The following is a 25,555-nucleotide window of genomic DNA, read 5'->3' as shown; positions in this document are numbered from 1 at the left end:
CTAGGAAGTGAGACGGCTTGGGTCTTGGGGGGTGGGAAATGGGGGACCCTCCTGGCCTTTGGAAACTGGAAAGGAGAACCAAAGCCAATTCAGGCCAGGGGCAGCGTGGGGAAACTGAGGCAGAGGCTGCTGTCCTGGTCTGGAAACAACTGAGAGGAATAAGCACGTGGTGCCTGAAGTCTCTGCCTGTGGAAAATGGAATTAAAAGATATATTTAGGGGCGGGTGTTGTAGCACTCCAGGCAGAGCCACTGCCTGGGACAACCACACCTCTCTAATCAGGGCACTGGCTGGAGTCCTGGCTACACTGTTTCCAATCCAGCTCCCTGCTGAGCCACCTGCTAAAGCAGGAGAGGGTGGCCCAAGTACTTGAATTCCTGCCTATCCCTCCCATGTCAACCATCCTGTGAAAGAAGACAGAGCTGACAAATGGGCCAAGCAAGTGTACAATTAGAAAATCCTTACTTGGGCCCGGCGGCGTGGCCTAGCGGCTAAAGTCCTCGCCTTGAAAGCCCCGGGATCCCATATGTGCGCCGGTTCTAATCCCGGCAGTGCCACTTCCCATCCAGCTCCCTGCTTGTGGCCTGGGAAAGCAGTTGAGGACGGCCCAATGCATTGGGACACTGCACCCGCGTGGGAGACCCAGAAGAGGTTCCAGGTTCCCGGCTTCGGATCGGTGCGCACCGGCCCGTTGCGGCTCACTTGGGGAGTGAATCATCGGACGGAAGATCTTCCTCTCTGTCTCTCCTCCTCTGTATATCTGACTGTAATAAAATGAATAAATCTTTAAAAAAAAAAAAAAAGAAAATCCTTACTTAAAAAGGCAGAACAGGGAGGGTGCTTGGTGTGGCAGTGCTCATGCTTCTTGGGATACCCACAGCACAGTGGGAGTGTGGGAGCCTGGGGCCTGCCTCCACCTCCAGCTTGGAAGGCAGCGAACAATGGCTCTAGGACTTGAGTTCCCACCATCTGCGATGGAATTCTTGGCTCGTGGCTTCCGACCAACCCCCCAGCCCAGCCCCAGCTGCTGTGGGCATCTAGGGAGTGAACTGGCATATGGGAGGGCTCACTCTCTTGCTCACTTTTCCTTTCAAGTCAATAAAAATGAAATAATTTGGGCCCGGCACATTAGCCTAGCAGTTAAAATCCTTGCCTTGCACACGCTGGGATGCCATATGGCTGCTGGCTCAAATCCCGACAGCCCTACTTGCCATCCAGCTCCCTACTTGTGGCCTGGGAAAGCAATCGAGGATGGCCCGAAGCCTTGGGACCCTGCACTTGCATGGGAGACCCAGAAGAGGCTCCAGGCTCCAGGCTCCTGGCTTCAGATTGTCTCACCTCCAGCTGTTGCGGTTGCTTGGGCAGTGAATCAAAAGATAGAAGATCTTACTCTCTGTCTCTCCTCCTCTCTATAAATGACTTTCCAATAAAAATAAATAAATCTTTTTAAAAAATTAAATAATTATTTATTTATTTTACTTGAAAAGAGTTACACAGAGAGACCGAGATCTTCCATCCACTGACTGATTCACTTCCCTAGTGGACAAAACAGCCAGAGCTGGCCTGATCCAAAGCCAGGAGCCAGGAGTTTCTTCCAGGTCTTCCATATGGGTGTGGGGACCCTAGCAATTAGGCCATTCTCCACTTCTTTCTCAGGTTATAAGCTATAAGCAGGGAACTGAATCAGAAGTGGAGCAGTCTGGACTCAAACTAGACCTTATACGAGATGCCGGAGTCACAGGCAGAAGTTTAGCCTATTACGCTAAGGCAGCAACCCCAATTCACTTTCTCTTATCACAGAAACAGCACATGCTCAGTGAACAAATAGAAACCACAACTGAGGTTAACCACGGTAACTATGAGACCTGTGATGCCCTTCAGCAGACGGAGTCAGAAGTGGCCATTTTTCCCTGAGTCTTCTCTCTCTCTCTCTTTGATTTTTATTTTTATTGGAAAGGCAGAGTTATATAGAGAGGAGAGATAGAGAGAAATATTGTCTGTCTGATGATTCACTCCCCAAGTGAACGGCCAGAGCTGCGCCGATCCGAAGCCAGAAACCAAGAGCTCTTCTGGGTCTCCCACACAGGTGCGGGATCCCAAGACTTTGGGCCGTCCTCAACTGCTTTCCCAGGTCACAAGCAGGGAGCTGGATGGGGAACAGGGCTGCCAGGATCATAACCGGTCCTCATATGGGATCCCGGCATATTCAAGGTGAGGACTTTAGCTGCTAGGCCACAGCTCCAGGCCCCTGAGTCTCCTCTTGGCAAGATGACCTTTGCCTGCCTCACCCCAAATCCCCCGAGTTGCACATCCATTCCGGTGGGTACTGCACTGGACATCTGCTGTTGAGCTGTTCCAGGGAGTTGAGGGTTTGTGGGTCACCTCCACATCGTCACCCATTACCTGACCCAGCCCCCCAGGCTCACCCTCAGCCTGCTGTAGCTGGCTCATAGGTCCTGAGGTCCACACCCTGCAGTGGGGGGCCAGTACTGGGGTTTGTATATGGTCTGTGCTCCATATCTGCACTGGATGCTTTGTCCTGGGGCAGCTTTAAGAGGTGTGACCCAGTGCGAAGTCACTGAGGACAAGACCCCGAAGGAACTGCGGTGACTTTCCTGGAACCCTAGGTGCTGAAGGGCTGCTATACACACCAGAGCAGGTGTTTGGTGGTGGGCACACTGCATCTTGCCTGGTTCAGTTCCCATTCCTGTGTCCAGCTTCCTGTCCATGAATACCCTGGGAGGCGGCAGTGGTGAGTTAAATACAGGATTCCTGCCACCCATGTGGGACACCCGGCCTCAATCCCAGCCTAGCTCTGACTGTTGCTAGCATTGGGGGGGCAAGCCAGGGAGCGGGAGCTCCCTGTTTCTCTCTGACAAAAATAAATCAATCATAAGCCTGACACCTTCCTGTTATCGCTATGGATTGTCCCCTCTCGCACACAAGCATTACGCTGTCCATCAGGAGGTCTGCACCAGAGCTGAACCGAGGCTCAGGCCAGGCCTTGAACTTCCTGAGAGTTACAGAAGCTTCTTTCCTGTATAATGTACCCAGCCTGTGGGACTTCATTACAGTAACAGAAAACTGCACACACACATCCTTTCTTTCTCATTCCCATTCAGCAGGCTAAAGCAGGCCTGAAGGGCGGTGCAGGCTCAGCTGCTGTGTGCATCAGACCACCTGCTCCACTTCTAAGCTGGCTTCCTGCTCATGCACTTGGGAAGGCAGCAGAGGATGGCTCAGATCCTTGGGTCCCTGTCCCCACATGGGAGACCAGAATGGAGTCCCTGGCTCCTGGCTTCAGCCAGGCCCAGTCCTGACTGTAGCAGGCATTTAGGTAGTGAACAAGTGGATGGGAGCTTTGTCTCTCCATCTCTCCCCGATGCTCTGCTTTTCAAATAAATAAATCTTAAAAAAAATGAAAGTCAAATGACTTTTAAAAAAGATTTTGTTATTTTCTTATTTGAAAGACAGAGTTAACAGAGATATGGAGAGAGACCTTCTGTCTGCTGTCCACTCCCCAAAGGGCTGCAACGACCAAGGCTGAGCTGGGTTGAAGCCAGGAGCCAGAAGTCAGAAGCTTCCTCCAGGTTTCCCATGGGGGTGCAGGAGCTCAGGGACTTGAGCCACCCTCTGCTGCTTTGCCAGGCCACAACCAGGGAGCTGAACGGGAAGTGGAGCTACTGGGACAGAAACCAGTGACTCATAATGAATGCCAGCACCACAGGCGCAAGGAAGGTGAGCCCCTCAAATGACTTCTTAGCAAAATGGTTTCTAGGCCAGTGAGAAACACTGTGCACATTCTTTGTCTTTTTTCTTAAAAAGATTTATTTACTTTCATTGAAGTCAGATATACAGAGAGGAGCGACAAAGATCTTCCACCTGTTGATTCACTCCCCAAGCGGACGCAACGGCCAAAGCCAGGAGCCTCTTCCAGGTCTCCCAAGCAGATGCAAGGTCCCAAGGCTTTGGGCTGTCCTCAACTGCTTTCCCAAGGCACAAGCAGAGAGTTGGATGAGAAATGGAGCTGCCAGGATTAGAACTGACACCCATATGGGATCCCAGCACATGCAAGGTGAAGACTTCAGCCACTAGGCTAATGCACCAGGCCCATTATTTGTCTTTTTTAAACCTGTGCTGTTTCCTGCAACTTTATAGGACCCACAGTTTCTATATTTTGTGGCGTACTACCTAACATGGACCATTACACTGTAGCGCAGTGGACAAGGGTCAGCCATCTCTCTTCTCCAGGGCAGAAGAGCGTCCATTCACTGTGGGCTCTGCACCTGTCCAGTAAACAGGAGTGGGGTGGAGGGGCCCTGCCTTCGGACATACTTTCCCCAGTCTCCAGTATTCCCAAGCTGGGATGGGAATCACATCCGGTAGAGCCAGGAGAGGGATAACGATGCTGGAGGCTCCCCACCAGGGAAGGGACACAGGAGAGACTGCAGGACCCTCAGGGTCGCCCTGCCTCCAGGCCCCTTCTCCCTTCAGCAGCAACACAGAGGGGATGTCTGTGTCGAGGGAAGCCCTCTTGGCAAGCAGTGAGGAAACAGGGAGTAGAATCAACAAACAGTGCGGGAGGCCGGGCTGCCAAAGCAAACACAGCGGGGCTGCCCGCCATCGCCTGGCCTGAGCTCCGGCCAGGAGTGCAGGCGAACACACATACGTGCAGTGAGACACACAGCCTGCGTGGCTTCCCGCCCCGCCACTGCGGGCTGCCGTCGGGGCTGATGGTGCAGAGAGTCAGCAGCCTGGGTTCTTTCATCGGCCCAGTGCTGTCCTCACATGCCCTCTCCCTGAGCCAGATCTGCCCTCTCCCAAACTCCTATTCATCCTTCAGGGCCTGACCAAAGTGAAACCACCTTGGACTTTACCAGGAAGTTAGGTGTCTCCAACCCCACATTTCCCTAGCATGGCTGCTCTTGAGAACAATATGAGGTGTCCACCCTGAGATGGTGAATTCCCCAGGCCCCACACACAAGCCAGAGGCAGGATCTGCTGACAGAGGAGCCTGGCTTGTGCACTGCTAAGCCAACCCACCTGCTCTCAGCCTGGCTGGTTTGTTAGTTTCTTGGATATGTTCACATTCTGGTGACCTCAAACAGCAAAAGGTAAAACTTACATCCAGTTCCTAACCAGGCCACCCCCTGGAGAAGGTGCTATGATCTGTGCCCACCCTCAAATCCACAGGGGCCTCAGCCCCTCCTCTGTAAATCGACAACACCGAGGCAGGTGTGGTGGCACAGTATGTCAGGCCACCACCTGCCCTACCAGCACCGCCCCCATTAGCGTGCCGGTTTGAGTTCCTGCTGCTGGACTTCTGATCCAGCTCCCTGCACATGCACCTGGAAATCAGAAGATGGCTCAAGTACTCACAGGGGAGTCCCCAGATGAAGCCTGTCTGGCATCAAGATGGCCCAGCTGTGGCTGTCGCAGCCATTTGGGGGGTGAAGCAGTAGATGGAAGATATCTTTCTGCCTTTCAAAGCAATCCCCTATCCTTTACCTCTGTATTACTTAAAAATGCCTAATAGAAACAGTTATCACATTGTTTAGGGAATAACAAGAACTTTTCATCCTTTATGCATTTTAGGACACAATGTTTTCAGTCCAAGGATGGATGGGGAACCGGAGCCAGGCACCTTCCTCAGAACATTCCAAGGAAAATGAACCCTGTTTTTTTTGTTTTCGTTTTGTTTTGTTTTTTTGGAAAGGCAGATATACAGAGGGGAAGATCTTCCATCTGTTGATTCACTCCCCTGGTGGCTACAATGGCCAGAGCTGAGCTGATCTGAAGCCCGGAGCCAGGGGTTTCTTCTGGGTCTCCCATGCGGGTACAGGGTCCCAAGGCCTTGTACCATCCTCCACTGCTTTCCCAGGCCACAAGCAGGGAGCTAGAGGGGAAGTAGAACAGCTGGGACACGCACCTGCACCCATATGGGATCCCAGCAGATGCAAGGCAAAGATTTAGCCACTAGGTTATGGCACTGGGGCCCTAACTGTTTTTATTTTTTAAACACAAGATGGTCACAAGTGCCCCGCCTCCCCACTCCAATAACACTGCTTTAGCGGCCTCACATCTGGCAAACATAAAACACCAAGCCATCTCACAGAGAGCCAAACACACCTTTATTGTCTGTGAGTGATGACTTGGGCATGGAGGGCTCACCGCCTCAGTGGGGCAGCCCAGCCAGAGGGCCTGCAGGGCACCAGGCGGAAAGCCACTGGTTGCAGTGCCAAAGCTGGTGGCGTCCCTGCTACCCAGGAGGGCCTTCTTCCCCTCCCCAACCCCTCCGCCCCAGCCTGTCTGCTTCCTTCGCTCCTTCAGCCCTCACCCTCGCTAAGCCTGGCAGAGGAGCAGCCTGGAGCACACCTGCCAAGTGGGCAAGTGGCCCGCTGTGCCCCATCAGGCGAGTGTGCCGGACTGCCTCAGTGCCTCCGCTCCTCCTGCCCTGAGAGCCTGAGAACCATCCCAACAGATCTGGGTGTGGTCTGGTCAGCCTGCCCATGGCCACTGCACACTGTGGAATCATTTGCGTCCTCCCCCACTTGCAGCTTTGCCAGGAGGCTCCTGCTTTCCTTATACAAACCCCCTAAGAATGCACCCAGAGCAAGAAAGAGGAAGAGCAGCTGCGGACAGCAGCAACTGGGAACCACAGAGTCAGGAAGCTGTTGGGGTCCAGTCCTCTAGGCTGTAAACCAACAGCCTTTTTCCACAAGGTTCCTGACAGGCAGGTGGACGTGGGAGGGGAAGGACGGGGTGCAAGGGCCCACCCGGGCAGCCTCCTGTTCGTTACTTGGGGGTGACCCTGAAGACACGAATGTGGATGGCCGAGTTGTTGCGGATCCGTGTCATGGGCTCCCGCGCGTCAGTCTCGGGCTCCAGCTCGTCCACCAGCTCCACAGTGGAGGTGTTGGCCGCCACCTGCAAGGACCCGAAGCTGCCGGCCTGCAGCTGCAGGGCGATGTTGATGGCACGGTTGATGGCCAGCCCCAGACCGTGGATGTAGATCTCACCGCACCCATTCTGATTCCGCGCGCCCCCATCCAGCAGCTTCTGGCAGCGGGCCAATTGCGCCTTGAAGTCGGTCTTCATGTTGACGTAAATATCATTGGGCCTCCGGGGCAGGCGGTGAGGGAGCCGCTTCCGAAGCGTGTACTCCACCGGGTCCAGCTCGGCCTCCACCGGCGTCCCGCGAGGCTCTCGGTTTTCCGCCATGCCGTGCGCCCTGGCGCGGGATCGAGGATCACATCAGGAAGGGCCGCGATTCAGTCCCCTGGGCGTGGGGTGCCCCTAGGAGGGGGCGCACCCGACGGCCCACCCCAACCCCACCCACCCACCCACCCCAAGCTCCCACCGCCCCCAGGCTCACCCTCTCAGCGCACGGACCCCCGGGCGCACTCCGCCGGGCCCCTCGGGGATGCGTCAACCGACCCCAAGCAGGGTCCTTCCCACCCGCGACCCTCTGCCTCCACTAGCCAGGGGTGGGACGAGAAGGAAAGTTTGGCGGGGAGCAAGCGCCAGCCGGGTACACAGCAGCTGTCGGGCGCCCTGGAGCCGCGTTCCGGAGCAGGCTGCGCATTGCGCACTGCGCACGCGCGCTCACACTTTTTATTCTTTTTACGCCTTCCAGGCCTCCGTTCTCCCCGCCCCTTCCCGGAGCGCTCTCGCCCCGACCACGCCGAGACGTGTTGTGAGTAACGCGAGACTTCAGGGCAGGCGCGACCACATGGACGACGCGCACCGGGAGGGGCTGGGAGGGAACGAGGGAGGTCTGGGCAGCTCCCACCTCTGCGGTGCCGAGTTCGGGGCCCGCGCAGGGGGTCTCAGCGCGGGAGAAGCAAGTCGGGGAGGAGGGTCTTCTAAAGGCGCCGAGGACCGGATGGCGCCCAGGGACTGGGGACGAAGAGTGCACTGAGGAGACCGTGATGGCGACGAGGCCAAGCAGCAAGTCTGGACCCCCGAGCCCCCGACCATGGCTGGACCTCTGGTCAGAGAGGCCTCGGCAGGATTGGCAGCGCTGTTCCCCCGAGTCCCCTGCAGCAAGGCCCCTGTGGTTCAAGGTGTCGGGGGGGGGGGACTGAGTGGCATGGCCGAGCCCCCCACCTCCCTGTTGGACAGGGACACCCCGATACCCTTGCAGCTTCCCGGGATCTGCCCTAACTCCCAAGGCCCGATGGCAAGCGCAGCCTCCCCCATGGCCCCGGTGCTGACCACCGACTCCCACCTCTCGCCTTCTCCCCCACGGGGTAGCAGGGACATGCCGCCCCCTGGTGGGCAAGGAGTGGTGGCGGCTCCTGGACTCCTCCAGGCTCGTGGGGAGGGGGCTCTATGCCCAGATTTGGTTCTGGACTCTACCAAGCTCCCCTGCTTCTGTGCCGCCATCACTCAAACGGAGATACCAACTGCTGCCTGGCGGTGCAGCTGTGAAAACCCCCGGCAATCCTTGTCAACAGTGTGCCCATGGAAGTTAGGGGGCGGGGTGCATAATCATGCCCCCCCACCCTTCCCAGTCCCATCTTGCAGTTTGGCTTCCTGGGCAACAGCTCCCAGCACCCTCAGAAGTCCTGAGCCTACAGTTGCTTTCACACTCAACACACAAGTGTGTGGTTTGTGTTTCAATGTCACCAAGATAAAGACATCGGTGCTTTCCATTTTTGGAAGATCTAAACAAATTTACATAAAAATGCTTATTATTGTTTGAAAGGCAGGAAGGCAGAGATCGTCCATCAGCTGGCTCACTTGCCCCAAATGGCTGCAGTGGTCCAGTCTGGAAGCCCACTGTCTGATTTTAAGAATTAGTGTATTAGTAAAGAATGACAAAGGATATGCAAAGATTATCAAAATAATTTAAAAACATGACAAAGGACCGAAAAAAAAAAAGTAGGAAAAAGGAGGGATAAAAAAGAACAGGGGTCAGTGTTGTAGGCACAGCAAGCTGAGCCAGTTCACATCCCAGCAACTGCTTCAATCTCTAATGTGCCTGCCAAAGCAGGTGACCCAAGGACTTGGGCCCCTGCACCCACAGGGGAGACCCAGAGGAAGCTCCTGGCTTCAGACCAGCCTGGCTCTGACCACTGTGACCATTTAGGGAGTGAACCAACAGATGGAAGATCCTGTGTCTTCCCTTTATAAATCTCCATTTCAAGTAAAAAAAAAAATTTTTTTTTAAAGGATATACAGGACCTGGCATGGTGGCCCAGTGGCTAAATCTTCGCCTTGAATGTGTCCAGATCCCATATGGGCGTTGGTTTGTGTCCCAGCTGCTCCACTTCCCATCCAGCTCCCTGTTTGTGATCAAGAAAAGCAGCAGTAAGGGGCGGCCCAAAACCTTGGGACCCTACACGTGTGTGGCAGACCTCGAAGAGGCTCCTGGTTTTGAATCGGCTCAGCTCCAGCTGTTGTGGGATCCCAAGGCTTTGGGCCATCCTCCACTGCTTTCCCAGGCCACAGGCAGGGAGCTAGATGGGAGGTGGGGGCTTGCCGGGATTAGAACTGGCGCCCATATGGGATCCTGGCGCTTTCAAGGAAGGACTCTAGCCACTAGGCCACCGTACCAGGCCCAAACAGGGAACTAAATTAACCTCAGTCCTATGCCAAACTATAATAATAATTAAAAAAAGGACAGTAAATAGAAGCATCTGAAGGCGTAGAACTTTGATAACACATCGGACACAGTCTCCACGCTGCAGGGTCAAGCAGAGGGTTCATAGGCAATGCTCCCCAAAACCGAATCTGTTCCAGAGAAATTGAGAAATCTTAGACTTCATTAAAATTTGAAAACTTGCTTTGTAGAAGATATTAACAGTAAGAAAAAAAAACACTAACTGGGAGAAAAATGTTGGCAAATCACATCTAAAGGATTTGTATCCAGAATATATAAGGAACTCTTCATTTTTAAAGATTTATTTTTCTATTGCAAAGTCAGATGTACAGAGAGGAGGAGAGACAGAGAGGAAGATCTTCTGTCTGATGATTCATTCCCCAAGTGACCGCAATGGCTGAAGCTATGCTGATCTGAAGCCCGGAGCCAGGTATTTCAGGTTTCCCATGTGGGTGCAGGGTCCCAAGGCTTTGGGCCGTCCTCCACTGCTTTCCCAGGTCACAAGCAGGGAGCTGGATGGGAAGTGGAGCATCCGGGATTAGCACCAGTGCCCATATGGGATCCTGGGCATTCAGGGTAAGGACTTTAGCCGCTAGGCTAATGTGCCGGACCCAGGAACTCCTTTAAGTTTAAGAATTACCACAGATAACCCAGTTAGAAAGGGGGGCTGGCACACTGGCATAACTGGTAAAGCCACCACCTGCAACACCAGCATCCCTCTTCTGCTGCTTTCCTAGGTGCCTTAGCAACAAGCTGCATCAGCGGCAGAGCAAGTGAGACTTGAATCAGCCCTCCAACAGGGGATGCCAGTGTCCTGGACAGAAGCTGAACCCACAGCATCATGGTGCCAGCCCCTGCTTTAGCAAGGAAGACAAGCAGGACATCACAATGGACCTACATCACCGTGGAGTGGGCACAAGCAGGATTCTGTGGACCACTCTCCTCCCTGGCCCTCCCTAGTGGAGGGGGGAGAACATCCAATAGGATCTTGGAGTGCCAATCCTTCTGGACAAGGCACTGAGAAAGCTATGTCTACCCGTGATGCTGCCTTCTCACCTGATGGGGAGCATGGGCAGTGCCCACTGGCTGGGGTGCGAGCAGCAGCACCCTGAGGGGCAGGAAGAGACCGAGGGAGGACGGGTCGTGGAGGCAGCATTAAGCAGCCATGCCCCAGCTCAGGTGGCCACAGCACACAAAGCAGAGGTCACCGGTGAGTGGAGAAGCAGCTCCATCCACCCCACTGAAGCGCTTGGCTTGCACTGGGGACTGGTTGTTCACAGGAAGGCCTGTGGTAGGTGTTGATTAATAAGCACAGTCCACAAAGAGCACTTTCTGGTGCTCCTTTTCATGATTCCTAAAACATGCTGTAAAAACTTGTACATCGGGCCCAATGTGGTAGCCTAGCGCCTAAAGTCCTCACCTTGAACTCACAGGGATCCCATATGGGCGCCAGTTCTAATCCCAACAGTCCCACCTCCCATCGAGCTCCCTGCTTGTGGCCAGGGAAAGCAGTGGAGGATGGCCCAAAGCCTTGGAACCCTGCACCCACATGGGAGACCCGGAGGAATCTCCTGACTCCCGGCTTCGGATTGGCTCAGCTCTGGGCATTGTGATCACTTGGGGAGTGAATCGTTGGAAGGAAGATCTTCCTCTCTGTCTCTCCTCCTCTTTGTATATCTGACTTTCCAACAAAAATAAATAAATCTTAAAAAAAAAAAAAAAAAAAACCTTGTACATCCAGGGGCGAGTGTACTGGCACAGCATGCTAAGCCGCTGCTTGGCTGGCATGGTCCGTCAGGAGTGTAGGTTTGAGTCCTGGCTTTGGCATGCCCCTGATCCAGTGCCCTATGAAAACACCTCAGATGGCAGCAGGTGATGGGTAAGTGCTTGGGCTCCTGGAACCCATGTGGGAGACCTGGAGCTCCTGGCTTCATCCTGGCCCAGCCCTGGCTGTTCTGGACATTTTTGGAGAGTCAGCCAGCAGATGCAAGATCTCCCTGTAAAAACCTAGAACTCCACTCATATCTGCCATGTGGGTACAGTTGCCCAAGGACTTGGACCAGCCACCTTCCCCAGGCATGTGAGCCAGAAGCTGGCTGGGAAGTGGAGCAGCCTGGACTTGAACCAACTCTCTGATGTGAGAAGCTGCAGTAGAAAACAGCGGCTTAGCTGAAGCAGGAGCCCTGACCGCCAGGGTCAAGGGGACATGTGACGAGGCAGGGTAAGTCACTTGCAGCGCTGGCATCCTACACACACACCAGTCTATCCCCAGCTGCTCCACTTCTGCCCCAACTCCCTTCTGTTGTGTCTGGGAGAGCAGCAGCAAAGGGGCCCCTACCACCTGTCAGGGAGATCTTAGGGAGCTCCTGGCTGTGGCTCTGGCCTAGCCCTGGCTTTTGGAGCCATCCTGGGAGTTTATCACATCTCTCAGAGCTTCTTCCTCTCCCACTCTCTGTAATTCTTTCAAATAAACAAATCTTTAAAAACTTTTTTTAAAGATTTATTTATTTTTGTTGGAAAGTCAGATATACAGAGAGAAGAGATAGAGAGGAAGATCTTCCATCCAATGATTCACTCCCCAAGTGGCCCCAATAGTTGGAGCTGAGCCGATCCAAAACCAGGAGCCAGGAGCCTCTTCTGGGTCTCCCACATGGGTGCAGGGTTCCAAGGCTTTGGGCCATCCTCCACTGCTTTCCCAGGCCACAAGCAGGAAGCTGGATGGGAGGTGGGGCTGTTGGGATTAGAACTGGCGCCCATATGGTATCCCGGTGTGAGCAAGGCTAGGTGCTATACTACCGTGCTGGGCCCCTAAAATAACTAAACAAATCTTAAAGTAAAACAAAAAGCTGAGGAAACCAACTGTGAAAGGTAGTGGTTCAGACTTGCAAGTGCAGGAGAGCAAGCCTGGAACCCCAAGAACAGGAACAAAGGGGCCTGCTGCAACCCCAGGAAGCATTCAACTCCTCCAAGGCAAGAACTTTGAGCGGGGGTGGGTTCGTGCCATGCGTGGCAGCAACTGCTTTAGGGAGCCCGGAGCTAGGGTGCACGAGAGAGCTCTGAGAACTGTGCGCAACAGAAGGGACATTCCTTTAAACAGGGGCTTCCGCGGGCCACAGGCCTTGGTGTGGCAGGTGCCTGGCAGCTAACTCCTAGGGATGTTCCTGTAAGAAGTGTGTGTTTGGGGAAGGAGGTGTCGGCAATGAGGCCGCAAGCAGGTTGACCACAACAGCGACGAAGCCTCAGCTTAGCCCCCCTCTCGCAGGCAGTCCGTGCTCCGTCGCCGTCTATCGGACTCACGGGGCCAGGTCTGCGCGGGACTGCTCCCAGATCATTAGGTGTTCGCAGATTTCCTAGTTCACAGGTGTTCTGACGAACTCCAACCCAGACGGGCTTCCTGGAGGAAGCCTAATGGCCACAAGAAACCAGTTCGTGCCCTCACAAGTAGCACAGGCCATCCCACGTGTGTGGTGGTGCAGGGGCGCAGGCAAGCACCCCGGGGACACCTTACCCCCCAGCCTGCGGCGGGGGCCCCCCAACGTCACATGACGAATCTGGCACTCGGGTCACGTGCCCGGGCGGCGGAGATGGGGGGGGTGAGTCAGAATGGAGATGGGGAGGGGGCGGGCAGCGGGCGTCCGAGCCGCGCCGCCCTCCCCTCGGCATGGACACCCGGGGACAGCGAGGCCCGGCGTTGCGCGCGGCTCTGCCGGCCGGAGCCGCGGCCAGCGGCGTTGGCGGCGGCGGAGGGGGCGGCCCCGCGTCCGCGTCACGTGGTGCGAGGCGGGCAGCCATCTTGCTACAAACACAAACAGAGAGGAGCGGCCGCCGCGGGAGCGCCAGCGCCCCCCTCCCCCGCCGCCTCCGCCGCCGCCGCCCCCCGGCCCGCCGCGCGCCGCCGCCAACGCCCCGGGAGCGACCCCTCGCGCCGGCCCGCCGGCCGCGGTAAGCGCTCGGCGGCTCCGCGGACCCCGGCCCGGGGCAGGCCCGCCCCCGACGCCGCGGCGGCCGCGCCGAGTCCACGGGAGCCGGAGGCAGCGCGCAGGCCGCCGCCACGGACTCGCCCCGGTCTGCTCCCCGAGGCCGCCGCTGCCGCCGCCGCCGCCCGGTGCGTCCGCCCTCCGCCCCTTCCCGGGAGGCCGGCTCCCGGCTTGGCGAGTGTGTGCGCGCGCGTGTGTGGTGTGTGTGTGTGTGTGTGTGTGATGGAGGGGACGGCCACCGCTGCCCGCGCACCTGGCGCCCCTCCCTGAAGGGCACGCCGTCCTCCCGGGCCGCGCCGCCCACCCCCGCGCTCCTAACGGTCGCCCCTGGAGAAGCGCTGCTTGGGCCGCGCCCGCCCTGGCCCTCCCCACCCCGGCCCCGGGCTCGCCTGCCCCTTCACGAGCCGGGCGGGCCTTGCGGGGTCCTCCAAGTGCAGGCGTCCCACGACAGGGAGGGCTGTCCACCCCCCTCCGGCCCGCCACCTCGCAGCTCGCTGCCTCCTCGCAGCTCTTTCAGCAGAGTCCCTCGGCGCTCGGTCCCGGGGGGTTCCTGGAGCCCCGCCGGCTGTTCAGCCGCGTCCCAGCTGGGTCCCTTCTCGCTCCTAGCACCCCCCCGCCCCCATGCAGCCGGCGGCCCCTCACTTCTTGCCTTTTGGTCCTGTAACTTTAGAGAGACCCTTGTCTCTCGCGTTCTGGTCCAGTGGCTCCTGGAATTGTCACCAGCGTCCTCCGAATGTTACTTGTTGGTCGGCTCTTTTCTTGTCTCCCCCACCCCCAAGCTGACAGCTGGCGGCAGCTCAGCCCCCCACCCTGCAGGTTGCTCCCCCTCACTGCTGACTTGAGAGTTGGGAACAGCCACCCTTGCACCCCAGCTCTCTAGCTCCCGCGCTTAGGAAGGTCTGAGTTCAGTTACTGCTGCCTCTTTGGTCCCCCCGTGATGCTGGTTGTCGGGAGGAGTGTGTGCTTAACCTAGTGCCCTGATGCGGTCAGACACTGCACACAGCTGGTGTTGGGTGGAGATGTAGTGGCCTCACTTTTACGTCCTGTTGGGAGAGTTTGGGACAGGCAAATAAATAAATAAATTAAAATCACCCCACTTTTGCGAAGGGAGGGTTAGGAGAAGAGGAGGGGCTATGTGAGGGATTTTGAAAAGTCTAGCAAGAAATTGAAAAATGCCTCAGGCTCCCCCGATGGTGCGCACCACGTGTGCTTTGGGATGGCTGCTGCCCTGTGTGCGTCTTGGATACTGGGTATCTGTTCGGGTGACAGCCCGGGTGCCCTTCCTGATTTTCAGGGGGCAAGGCGTGCATTTGGTCAAGTGGGCAGAAAGGGATTTTGTGAGATGAAGTGTGAAAGTGGTTTGAGAACCATCACTGGACCCACAGTTGCCAAAGGGTGTTGCCGTTGGTCAAGCTGGCATGGGGAGAGCAGAACAGCTGGGCAGGACCCTGGCTGGCGGCCCTGGGGCGTCCCAGCCCCTACCCCTTGTGGAGAGTGTGTGCCTCCTGAGGGAAGGGCCAGGTCACCTGGTCCTGCAGGCTCTGGGGTGGGGGACTGGACTGGGGCTGGGACCTGTTGCTGCTCTTGATGCTCTTGTTGCCTTGAAACACGGTTGCTAACTTCGGAGCCCAGAGGCTGCTGTCTCTGCATCTCCCTCCCGCCAGAGAAGCTGGCTCCTGGTCCCTGGAGCACCCAGGACTGGTGCTTGTCCTCCCACCTTGCCTCCAGCAGGGGGCAGCCTTTTAATAACAAAAGGGAGATGGGGAGCAGGGGTCCACTGAGGCAGAGGAGGACGTAGCCAGGGTGGGAGTGACACAAACCTAGTACCAGAGTTGGGGAGGAGGGCGGGCAGGCCCAGCTGGGCTTTGAGGAGGAGGGGAACCTTGGGACAAGATTCACTCTGGGTTTTTATGAGTTCGTGCCCAGCAAACTTGGGAGCTAGGCAGAATCATTGGCTGGCAGGATTTCAGATTCCAGTCAGGACAGCTGTGCGAAGGGAGGGAAGAGCCGAATGTGTGTCTTTTTTCCCTTCTGTGGCACTGCCCCTCCCGCACTGTCCACATTGCCTGAGGGGAAGGCACAGGTTTGTGGGGCTCTGCTCTCTGTCACTGGAATGCCTGCCGTCCGGCTGCACCCCTAACCCCTCCTCATCAGGTGCCAGTAGCCCCCTTCTCTACTCAGCTGTCCCTGGCAAGCAGAGGGAGTCCCCCCAGGATGGGGAATCTTATTCCCGGGGTGCTGTTAGTGTGGGGACTGGAATGGGGGCCAGACCCTCCCTCCCCTGCCTGGACCTGTGCCCTCTCTCCCTGCCCAGTACTGGGAAGGCCTCACTGCCCTGCTGAGCCAGTTCCTTCTGTTCCCAGGTGAGGGCCTGAGCCAGGTGAGGGCAGGACACGAACCTGCAGCTCCTCGGAGGAGAAGGGCTGTGTGCCCCAACCCCAGTGTGAGTTGCCCTTTCTCCTCTCCCTACACCCACCCTGCAGCCCTTCCGCAGTCTACAGGGCTAGCGTGTGTCCCTCTGGAAGGAGCAACCTGTGGAGACCTGTGTAAGGGACTGGAGGGGCTGACTCGGGTGTGCAGTGGCCCTTTTCCCCCTAAAATTTGTTCTCTCAGGGGTGAAATAACACAAAATGCTGAGGCCCTACCTAAGCCTTGTTTGTTTGGGGGATTGATTGGTTTAAAAGGCAGAGACAGATCTTCCATCAACTTGTTCACTCCTCAGATGGCCGCAGCGGCCAGGGCTGGACCAGCCAAGGCTAGGAGCTCGCAGCTCTGGGCTCTCCCTCGTAGCTGCAGTGTCTCAGGGCTTTGGCTCATTTTCAGCTGCTTTTCCCAGGTATATTAACGAGCAGATCAGAAATAGAGCAACCAGGACATGAACCAGCATCCAGATGGGATGCCAGCATTGCAGACAGCCACTTAACGTGCTGTGCCTTAGCACCTGTCCCATGAGCCATGCCTGAGCATGCAGTGTGCATGTGTAGCCAGTGCCACTGCTGTCTTCAGAACTTTCTGTCTTGGTGGGGGATTGCTGGACAGTACCCGGTCCTCTTTCCCCAGCCCCCTACGTGTTTCTCTCCATACACTTGATCCCACCCTGGTGACTTACGTGGGAGTCCTATGGCGTCTGGCGTGGCGGGCACAGTTGAGCCCTACAGACATGGCCCCTTAGGTGGTGTCTACTGGGTACAGAGCTGCCCTGGTCCTGAGAGGGATTCTGGCCTTCCTGAGCTCCCTCCAGCAGGAACTCTCTTCTCCTCTACAGACCGCAGTGTCCTGGAGTCCATGGTTGTGGCCAAGGCGTGCAGCTCCAGCCCCCCTCGCTGCCAGTGACGCAGCCCCCACCACTGGCCCAGCTCCCTGCTCAGCCCGTGTCCGTCTGCAAGGGATGTACCACTGCTTGGGGGCTTCCCCCGTCTGTCCTTAGCGGAGCCTGTCGCTGCCCTCGTGCTGTCAGCCTGGGACTGTGGCTTCCCTCCAGTAATGGTGAGGGAGCCTTACCTTGCCCTGGTGTTTGCGTGACTGTTCCTGGGTCCCAGGTGTCCTCCAGCATCCCTCTCGGCCTTTCCAGTGACTGCTTCCTGGCACTTCTCCAAGCAGCCCACCCTGATTTTTTTTTTCCAAGGGGGAAATGATTTTGCTCCCAGATCTATCTGACCTGACCGCTCCTTGCCAGGGCATCTATGGATTTTGGCTTGCTTGTTTCTCCTCTGCTCCAATGCCCATCCCCATTTTGGCCTTGCTCTCCCCAGGCTCTGTGTGCCTTTCTGCCTTCTGCTGCCTATACTGGGCACCTGGTGCCAGGCTGCTCCCTTCGGGGTCTGCCTGTGTGCCACGTGGCCATGGGCCCTGATCCTATCAGCATGTGCCTCTCCCCCCAAGGATTGTTCCCAGATGTGAAGGTTGCTCCAGACACTGCTGAAGCCAGAGCGATCACCAGTGGCTTGAGGACCATTGTCTACTCCAGTGGCCACCCTTCCAGAGAGAACCCGGCCTCCTGCCCTCCTGTCCAGGGCACAAGGCTGCCAGGTGATGCTGGGACCCAGGCAGGGGGGCCAAGGGAGTGTGGATATCAGAGCGGCCTCTAGCTTCCTCACTTTTCACTCCCCCAGGCCTTCCCGCCTCAGCTGGTTTGTGGGTGACTTATTCTGTGTGTGGCCACGTGGCTGGATTAGGTGAGTCCTTCCGGGAGCTGGCTGACCTTCCCTGCAACCCAAAGTTTGTTCTGGGGCATGGGGCCAGTAGCTTGCCCTGTAGGGTCTCACGTTCTCCACAGGTGTTAAGGAGTACACCCCAGGCCCTGCTCCTGCCCACACTCCTGGGCCTCCGTGAGCTACCCCCAGCCCCACCATGACGGCAGAGACACTCAACTTTGGGCCCGAGTGGTGAGTTGCCTGTATGGTGTGCCCTGGCTGGCAGGGAGGAGAGTGGGGCATCCTGACTTGGTTTCCTGGCACCTGTTCCAGGCTGAGGGCCCTGTCCAGTGGTGGCAGTGTGGCTTCCCCACCCGCCTCCCCCGCCATGCCCAAGTACAAGCTGGCTGACTACCGCTATGGGCGTGAGGAGATGCTAGCCCTCTACATCAAGGAGAATAAGGTGAGGGTGGGCTGGGCCCAGGGCTGCACTGCCCACCACCTTAGCCAGTTTCCAGGCCCTGGGAACAGGTAGCATTTTGACACTATGGTCCCTGTCGACCGATAGGTCCCCGAGGAGCTGCAGGACAAGGAGTTCGCTGCCGTGCTGCAGGAAGAGCCGCTGCAGCCCCTGGCCCTGGAGCCTCTGACTGAGGAGGAGCAGGTGGGGCAGGCCCGGGCTAGGCCGGGGACGGGTCAGTACTGTGGCTGGGTGAGTGGGGCAGCTGGGTGGGTGGGTGCTCACTGCCACCCCGGCTCCCTCCTCAGAGAAACTTCTCCCTGTCAGTGAACAGCGTGGCTGTGCTGAGGCTGATGGGGAAAGGGGCCAGCCCAGCGCCAACCAGCACCTCCCGCGGCAGGGGCAGCACGCGCAGTCGAGGTAGAGGGGTGACTGCGCATGGGAGTCCCAGGACACGGGCTGGGGGGTAGGGGAGGGCTTCCTGGCAGGTGTCACACCTAGGTGTGTCCTGCCCTTCCCTAGGCCGGGGCCGAGGTGACGGCTGCTTTTACCAAAGAAGCATCGAAGAAGGGGATGGGGCCTTCGGGCGAAACCCCCGGGAGATCCAGCGCAGCCAGAGCTGGGATGACAGGCACGCATGTCCCAACGGGGGCCTGTCGGAGATCCTGGGCCTGGCCCTGCCTGCCCACGTCCCTCTCATGCTCTGTCCCCGTACCCCCCGGGTCCCTTCTCCCTGCATTCCCCTCCCTCCATCTTCCTTCTCAGGGCCAAGAGTACAAGGCACACAGGTGCCCTTTTCTAACCACCTCTGTTTCCTCCTGCAGAGGCGAGAGGCGGTTTGAGAAGTCAGCCAGGAGGGATGGAGGTAGGAGTGGAAGAGGGCCAGGATGCAGGCCCCATGACCCTGGTGGGGGCTGTCTGAGGGCAGAAGCCCCTGGCTGCAGCTGTGGCTGCACTCTGAGGCCTGTCTTCCCCTCACCCTCAGCACGGTCCGGGTACGAGGAGTGCGGCACTGGCCCGCGGAAGGAGCACGCTCGCTCAGACAGCGAGAACTGGCGCTCACTGCGCGAGGAGCAGGAGGAGGAGGAAGAGGGCAGCTGGAGGCTCGGGGCAGGACCCCGGCGGGACAGCGACCGCTGGCGCTCCAGCAGTCCCGGTGAGGCTGGAATGAGGGCGCAGAGTGAGTTGGGGAGCTCCAGTGGAGGAGTGCTCCTCCAGCCCACCTCGCCCCGCCCCGGGGTGCTCACTTTCCTCTGGCTTCTCCTGCTCAGATGGTGGCCCGCGCTCTGCTGGCTGGCGGGAACATGGCGAGCGGAGGCGCAAGTTTGAGTTTGAACTGCGAGGCGGGGACCGAGGGGGCTGTGGTGAAGAGGAGGGGCGGGCTGGAGGAGGTGGCATCCACCTGCGACGGGGCCGTGGGCCTGAGGGCTTTGAGGAGGACAAGGATGGGCTCCCAGAGTGGTGCCTGGATGACGAAGAGGAGGAAATGGGCACCTTCGACGCTTCTGGAGCTTTCCTGCCCCTCAAGGTAGCATGAAGAGACCCGGGCAGGGGCTGGGCTGGCCGGTGCCCCACCCTGCTGCCCCACCCACCTGCCTGTCCTGTGTGCTGCTTGCAGAAGGGCCCCAAGGAGCCCATCCCTGAGGAGCAGGAGCTGGCCTTCCAGGGGCTGGAGGAGGGTGAGGAGGAACCATCAGAGGGGCCCGAAGACCCAGAGCCTGAGGCAGGTGAGCTGCCTTCCGGGTCCCGCCATTCCCTGCTGATAGGATCAGGCTACCTAGAAGGGGCAGAAGAGCAAGTGCTGAGAGAAGATGCTGGAACAGGGCAGGGGAAGGCTGCCGGGTCCTGTGCCCCAGGTTGCGGGATTGGGGGATGCTCACATTGCTCACACATCCCTGCTGAGGGTTACAGGGCCTGCCACCTCCCAGGGGTTCAGCTCTCACTGTCACCCTTTTCTCACAGGCGGGAAGGAGCTGACCCCACGGCCTCTGCCCGAGAAGGTCAGCTCCCCGTCCGCCTTGACCCCCTTGGGCCCACTCTGGGGAACAGATGGAGATGGGGAAGGTGCTGTGGAGAAAGAGCCTGTGGCAGCTGAAGGTCAGTGCGGGGCCAGTGCCCCGGAGTGGAGTATACTTGGGTATCGGTGTTGGGGGCTGTGGAGTGATGGGGAGAGGACCCATCGTATCCCTTCTCCCCACCTCACCTCATTCCATGCCCTTTTGTTCACTTTTCCCAGGAGATGACATGAGGGGTATCCAGCTAAGTCCTGGGGGGACCTCGCCCCCGGACCTGCCAGGAGATCTGGAGGATGAAGAAGGCTTGAAGCACCTGCAACAGGTGTGGGGAGCCTTGGTTTATGTGGACACAGGGAGTGTTTTCCTTTTCTTGGCTGTGCCGCAGCCCCAACCTCAACTCCCTCTCACTGCCCCACCCCACCCCCCGTTTCCCCAGGAGGCAGAGAAGCTGGTGGCCTCTCTGCAGGACAGCTCCCTAGAAGAGGAGCAGTTCACAGTGGCCATGCAAGCCCAGGGTCTGCGCCATTCCGCTGCTGCCACCGCCCTCCCCCTCAGTCATGGCGCCGCCCGCAAGTGGTTCTACAAGGACCCACAGGGGGAGATCCAAGGTAGCTGCAGGGGTGGGAGGGGGCCACCTGGGGCCTGTTCTGCTCTGGTGCGTCCTGCTGAGCTCGTGACCTCGTTGGTACAGGCCCCTTCACGACCCAAGAGATGGCAGAGTGGTTCCAGGCCGGGTATTTCTCCATGTCTCTGCTGGTGAAGCGGGGCTGCGACGAGGGCTTCCAGCCACTGGGGGAAGTAATCAAGATGTGGGGGCGTGTGCCCTTTGCCCCGGGGCCCTCGCCACCCCCTCTCCTGGTGAGCAGCGATGTCCACAGAGCAGGCGGGCAGGACAGCCAAGCCCGACCCCCTGCCCCCGCGTGCGCTTGGCACGCTCTCGCTTTCATGCAGGGCAACATGGACCAGGAGCGCCTGAAGAAGCAGCAGGAGCTAGCGGCAGCCGCCTTGTACCAGCAGCTGCAGCACCAGCAGTTTCTGCAGCTGGTGGGCAGGTATGCAGGGCCCAGGGGAGCTCAGCGGACTGGCTGGCACTGGCCCTGTGGGTTACCACCCCATGCTTGTTCCCACAGCCGCCAGCTCCCGCAGTGTGCGCTCCGGGAAAAGGCAGCTATGGGCGACCTGACGCCACCGCCACAGCAGCAGCTTAACACGTTTCTGCAGCAACTCCAGGCTCTCAAACCTGCCAGGTCCGAGGGTCTTCCACAGGATGGGGAGCAGAGCCATGGGGGGACCGTAAGGGGGCTCTGGGTCCTGAGTGTGTGTATGCTCTTCAGAGGTGGGGACCAGAACCTGCTCCCGACCATGAGCCGGTCCTTGTCGGTGCCGGATTCAGGCCCCCTCTGGGACGTACATACCTCAGCCTCATCACAGTCAGGTGTGTGGTCCCTGGTCCTCTGCCTCCAGGCCCTGTTTCAAGCCCTTGACACCCCTACTCCAGCCATCCCAGCTGTCCCCATACCCCCGTCTCCGGCCAGCTGCCCCTGAAGCCAGCCTTGCCTCATGCAGGTGGTGAGGCCAGTCTTTGGGACGTACCAATTAACTCTTCGACTCAGGGTCCAATTCTAGAACAACTCCAGCTGCAGCACAAAGTGAGTGTGTGCTGGCACTACATTCTGGGGGCCTGGGGGTGGAGGGCGGGCACCTTTCCGGCTGATGCGCGGATGGTCCCAGTTCCAGGAGCGCAGAGAAGTGGAGCTCAGGGCCAAGCGGGAGGAAGAGGAGCGGAAGCGGCGTGAGGAGAAGCGCCGCCAGCAGCAACAGCAGGAGGAGCAGAAGCGGCGGCAAGAAGAGGAGGAGCTATACCGGCGCAAGCATGTGCGTGTCACTGGCGCTCTTGTCACCTCCCTGCACCCGGTGGCCCCGCACCCCCTCACCCGCGCTTGGCGCTTTGTCTCCATGCAGGTGCGGCAACAGGAACTGCTGTTGAAGCTGCTGCAGCAGCAGCAGGCAGTGGCCGCTGCGGCTGCAGCCCCTGCGCCTGGCTCCCCACCCACACTCTGGGCTGGCCTGGCCAAGCAGGGGCTGTCCATGAAGACGCTGCTGGAGCTACAGTTGGAGGGTGAACGGCAGCTGCACAAGCCACCCCCGGCCCGGGAGCCAGCGCGGGCCTCGGCCCCCAACCACCGTGCGGTGAGTAGGCAGGCCCTCTGTGGCGTGGTGCAGGGCAGGAGTCCCCAACATGGGTTTGTGCATGGTTCTGCAGCATCCGCTTTTTTCCCAGGACCCTCACCTCGTCCCCTGTCCTTTGCTACCCAAACCTCCCCACCTAGCGCTCTGGGGTGCGTTGACTGAGCCCCCCTGACTGCCTACCATTTGTAGCAGCTTGGGGGCCTGGGCTCTGCCCCCCTGAACCAGTGGGTGTCTGAGGCTGGGCCACTGTGGGGCGGGCCCGACAAGAGCGGGGGCGGCGGCAGCGGCAGTGGCAGTGGCCTGGGGCTCTGGGAGGATGGCCTCAAAAGCAGCGGCAGCCTGGCCCGCAGCCTGGGCCTCAAGAACAGTCGGAGCAGCCCATCCCTCAGGTGGGTGTGGGCACGGGCGTGTGCGGGTGGCTGGGAGGAGAGGTCTCCTGGCTGGTCACTGACAGCCCTGCTTTACCCTGCCTTACCTAGTGACTCGTACAGTCACCTGTCTGGCCGACCTGTTCGCAAAAAGACAGAAGAGGAGGAGAAGCTGCTGAAGCTGCTGCAGGGCATCCCCCGGCCACAGGACGGCTTCACCCAGTGGTGTGAGCAGATGCTGCACACACTGAGCACCACGGGCAGCCTGGATGGTACCCACAACCCCCCGGGCTGGGCTGGGGTGGGAGCTGCCCAGGCTTAGCTGGGCCTCACTCCCAGTTCCCTGCCCCTTAGTGCCCATGGCCGTGGCGATCCTCAAGGAGGTGGAATCCCCCTACGATGTGCATGATTATATCCGTTCCTGCCTGGGGGACACGCTGGAAGCCAAAGAATTTGCCAAACAATTCCTGGAGCGGAGGGCCAAGCAGAAGGTCAGCCAGCAGCGGCAACAGCAGCAGCAGGTAGGGGCGGCCGAGTGGAGGTGGGCAGGCGGGTGGGCCGACCCTGGGTGTCCTCACCGCTCACTCCCCCCTGCTGCCCTAGGAGGCCTGGCTGAGCAGCACCTCCCTGCACACGGCCTTCCAGGCCAACCACAGCACCAAACTCTGCCCCGGGGAGGGCAGCAAGGCCAAGAGGCGGGCGCTGATGCTGCACTCGGACCCCAGCATCTTGGGTGAGCTGGGCTGGGGTCAGGGAGGAGCTGGGCTCCTCTGCCCAGGGCGCAGGGGCCTAACGGAGTTCACGCCCGGCTTCTCCCTGGCTTCAGGGTATTCCCTGCACGGTTCTTCCGGTGAGATCGAGAGTGTGGATGACTACTGAGCAGCCCGTCCTACCAGTCCCCAGGCTGTCGGCCAAGGGCTGCAGGAGCAGCTTGGACCCCAGGGTCCCCAGCCTGCAGGCTCCACACAGGAGCCGAGGAGGAAGCAGGGGCAGGGTCCCCAGCACTTGTTACAAACCACACGATGCACCTTAACTCACCCACCACGAGGCACTTTAACAGATTGGGGGAGGGTTTTTTTTTTTTTTTTTTTTTAATTTTAAAATGACTTTGAAGAAAATGTTAGGAGAGACAAAGGATATTGTTAAAAACTAGACTATAAACACCCTTACCCCTTTTGGAGGATCTTGGGTGTGGTAATGGAAGGTCCACAGAGGTTTGTTTTTTTTGTTTGTTTGTTTTTTGTTTTTGCTTTTTTTTTTTTTTTTGGTTAGGAAAAAAGAAAAAGTGGTTAGGCTGAAAGGAAAAACACACTGTTATTCCGGGGCAGTGAGGACACATGCCCCGTGGAGCTGCCCTGCCTGGTCCCACGGCCACACTTACCCTCCTGCCCTTGGGATTGGGGCTGCTGGGTTAGCTGGAAGCTGGGGTGCCAGCAGTTTGCACAGCGAGGCCCCCTTGGAGCCCCGCCTGCCGGACCCGCTGTGAACAGCCCATAGACGCTGTGATGGCTGAGGCGCCCCTTGGCTTGGCTGCTTCGGGGAGAGTTGCACAAATCAGACAAGCCGCCCCAGCCCCTGGGCTGTCCTCCTGCACCAGCTGGCAGGGCCAGTGGGGGAGTGCCGGGCTGCATGGGCAGGCAGAGGGCTGCGGCAGGGCTGACTGGCCCTGCTGAGCGGCTACCCCCACTGTTGCCATTTGGGGGCTGCCTGGGTGTGAAGCTGAGCACCCTGACTTGTGCCGTGGCACATGAATGTATTCTGTGGGCCTCAAGTGTCCACGTCATCCTTGCGAGCACGTGGATGTGCCAGGAGCTAGAGCTGCCACGGAACAGACACTCGCAGTCCTGCGAGGGGGCAGGAAGTGGGCCCCCCAACCTGCAGCCTGCCATGTGGCCTGTGGACCACCTAGCCCTGCGCCTGACCCCCTGTTGACCAAATGGGAGAGGAGCGAGTGGCTTCTCCCCTCAACGTGTTTTTTAATGTTGGGTAAGGTTGGGCTCGAGGCAGCAGTGGGTGTCTCCCGGGTCGGGGGGCTGGCTGCCTTGGGCTCATACCAATCGCTGACTCTGGTTCCCTCCCTGGGGCTGTCGCCATCGTCTTTGGGTTTCTTAACCTCTTGGGTTTCTCATGTAACTTGTCCCGCTGACCTCACCGCTCAGAGTGCAGTATTAGGGCAGGCCTCTGCCACTGCCTCCCTTCCATGAATGTACCTGCCCCGCCCCGGGGAAGCGAGGAGCACCCCATCTCCTGCCCCATCTCCCTAGTGAGAATGACTTTTTTTTTTTTTTTTTTTTTGCACCAAAGTGGCAACTGGGTCAGTGTTGGGGGACAAAGCTGGCCTCGGGGTGGAAGGGCCCCCTCCACCTGCTTCTCCCTGGTTTTTGACAGTGTTAGCGTCTGTGAAAAGACAATATTCTCTCTAAAGCAATAAGGGGGTGATGGGCCAGGGGGAAACGTCTTGCTGCTGCTGGCCCCCCAGCTCCCTCCTGCCTCATGCCCACTCACGCCGAATGTGGGGGGGGCTCAGAGGTGTGGGGGAGACTCCTGTTGTGACTGAATGTAACGCCCCCACCCCTGCCACAGCCAATGCAGAGGAAGGGGGGACTTCCTGTCTCTTCCTGCCCCTTTCCCCCCTCAGCTAAAGAGACTTTGAACTTTGGGGGCCCCTGAGCCTGGAGAGGCCTTAACCCTGTGAGGAAGTGTAGGGGGAGCCCTCTCCCGCCCCCATCCCCTCTGAGAGTGGTCAATGTTTACAAGCCCTGAGCCCCCAGCCCAAGGGCTCAGCCCCCAGCCCCCCAGCCCCTCT

The 25,555-nt window shown here is 58.6% G+C and overlaps 2 protein-coding genes across 10 annotated transcripts; one reads left to right on the top strand and one right to left on the bottom strand.

Annotated features, from left to right (window-relative positions):
- Positions 1–6,636: 6,636 nt before the first annotated feature.
- On the bottom strand, positions 6,637–7,510 carry POP7 (POP7 homolog, ribonuclease P/MRP subunit). Its single transcript, XM_004586945.3, has 2 exons — positions 7,375–7,510; positions 6,637–7,230 (listed from the first exon to the last, which is right to left on the bottom strand). The coding sequence occupies exon 2, from the start codon at positions 7,218–7,220 to the stop codon at positions 6,795–6,797; it is 426 nt and encodes a 141-aa protein (XP_004587002.1). The 5' UTR covers positions 7,221–7,230; positions 7,375–7,510; the 3' UTR covers positions 6,637–6,794.
- Positions 7,511–13,449: 5,939 nt separating this feature from the next.
- On the top strand, positions 13,450–23,772 carry GIGYF1 (GRB10 interacting GYF protein 1). 9 transcript variants are annotated; one of them, XM_058680342.1, is made up of 29 exons: positions 13,455–13,548; positions 15,947–16,026; positions 16,856–17,069; positions 17,466–17,612; positions 17,696–17,758; positions 17,860–17,968; positions 18,050–18,179; positions 18,285–18,380; positions 18,485–18,596; positions 18,699–18,807; positions 19,001–19,041; positions 19,162–19,332; positions 19,448–19,704; positions 19,795–19,903; positions 20,139–20,273; positions 20,413–20,513; positions 20,628–20,799; positions 20,883–21,049; positions 21,143–21,243; positions 21,322–21,438; positions 21,526–21,626; positions 21,758–21,840; positions 21,923–22,066; positions 22,154–22,381; positions 22,574–22,770; positions 22,861–23,021; positions 23,104–23,270; positions 23,353–23,482; positions 23,576–23,772. In XM_058680342.1, exons 6-29 carry the CDS (start codon positions 17,934–17,936, stop codon positions 23,626–23,628), a joined length of 3,117 nt encoding a protein of 1,038 aa, XP_058536325.1. In that variant the 5' UTR covers positions 13,455–13,548; positions 15,947–16,026; positions 16,856–17,069; positions 17,466–17,612; positions 17,696–17,758; positions 17,860–17,933; the 3' UTR covers positions 23,629–23,772. The 9 variants fall into 9 exon arrangements, with proteins under 9 accessions (XP_058536327.1, XP_058536323.1, XP_058536318.1 ...); XM_058680341.1 differs by having other exon boundaries at positions 22,571–22,770; XM_058680340.1 differs by having other exon boundaries at positions 13,454–13,548; positions 20,883–21,243.
- Positions 23,773–25,555: the final 1,783 nt, after the last annotated feature.

Source organism: Ochotona princeps, chromosome 24 (genome assembly GCF_030435755.1).
Source record: "Ochotona princeps isolate mOchPri1 chromosome 24, mOchPri1.hap1, whole genome shotgun sequence".
Taxonomy (NCBI): domain Eukaryota; kingdom Metazoa; phylum Chordata; class Mammalia; order Lagomorpha; family Ochotonidae; genus Ochotona; species Ochotona princeps.
This window is presented reverse-complemented; position numbering and strand designations above follow the sequence as displayed.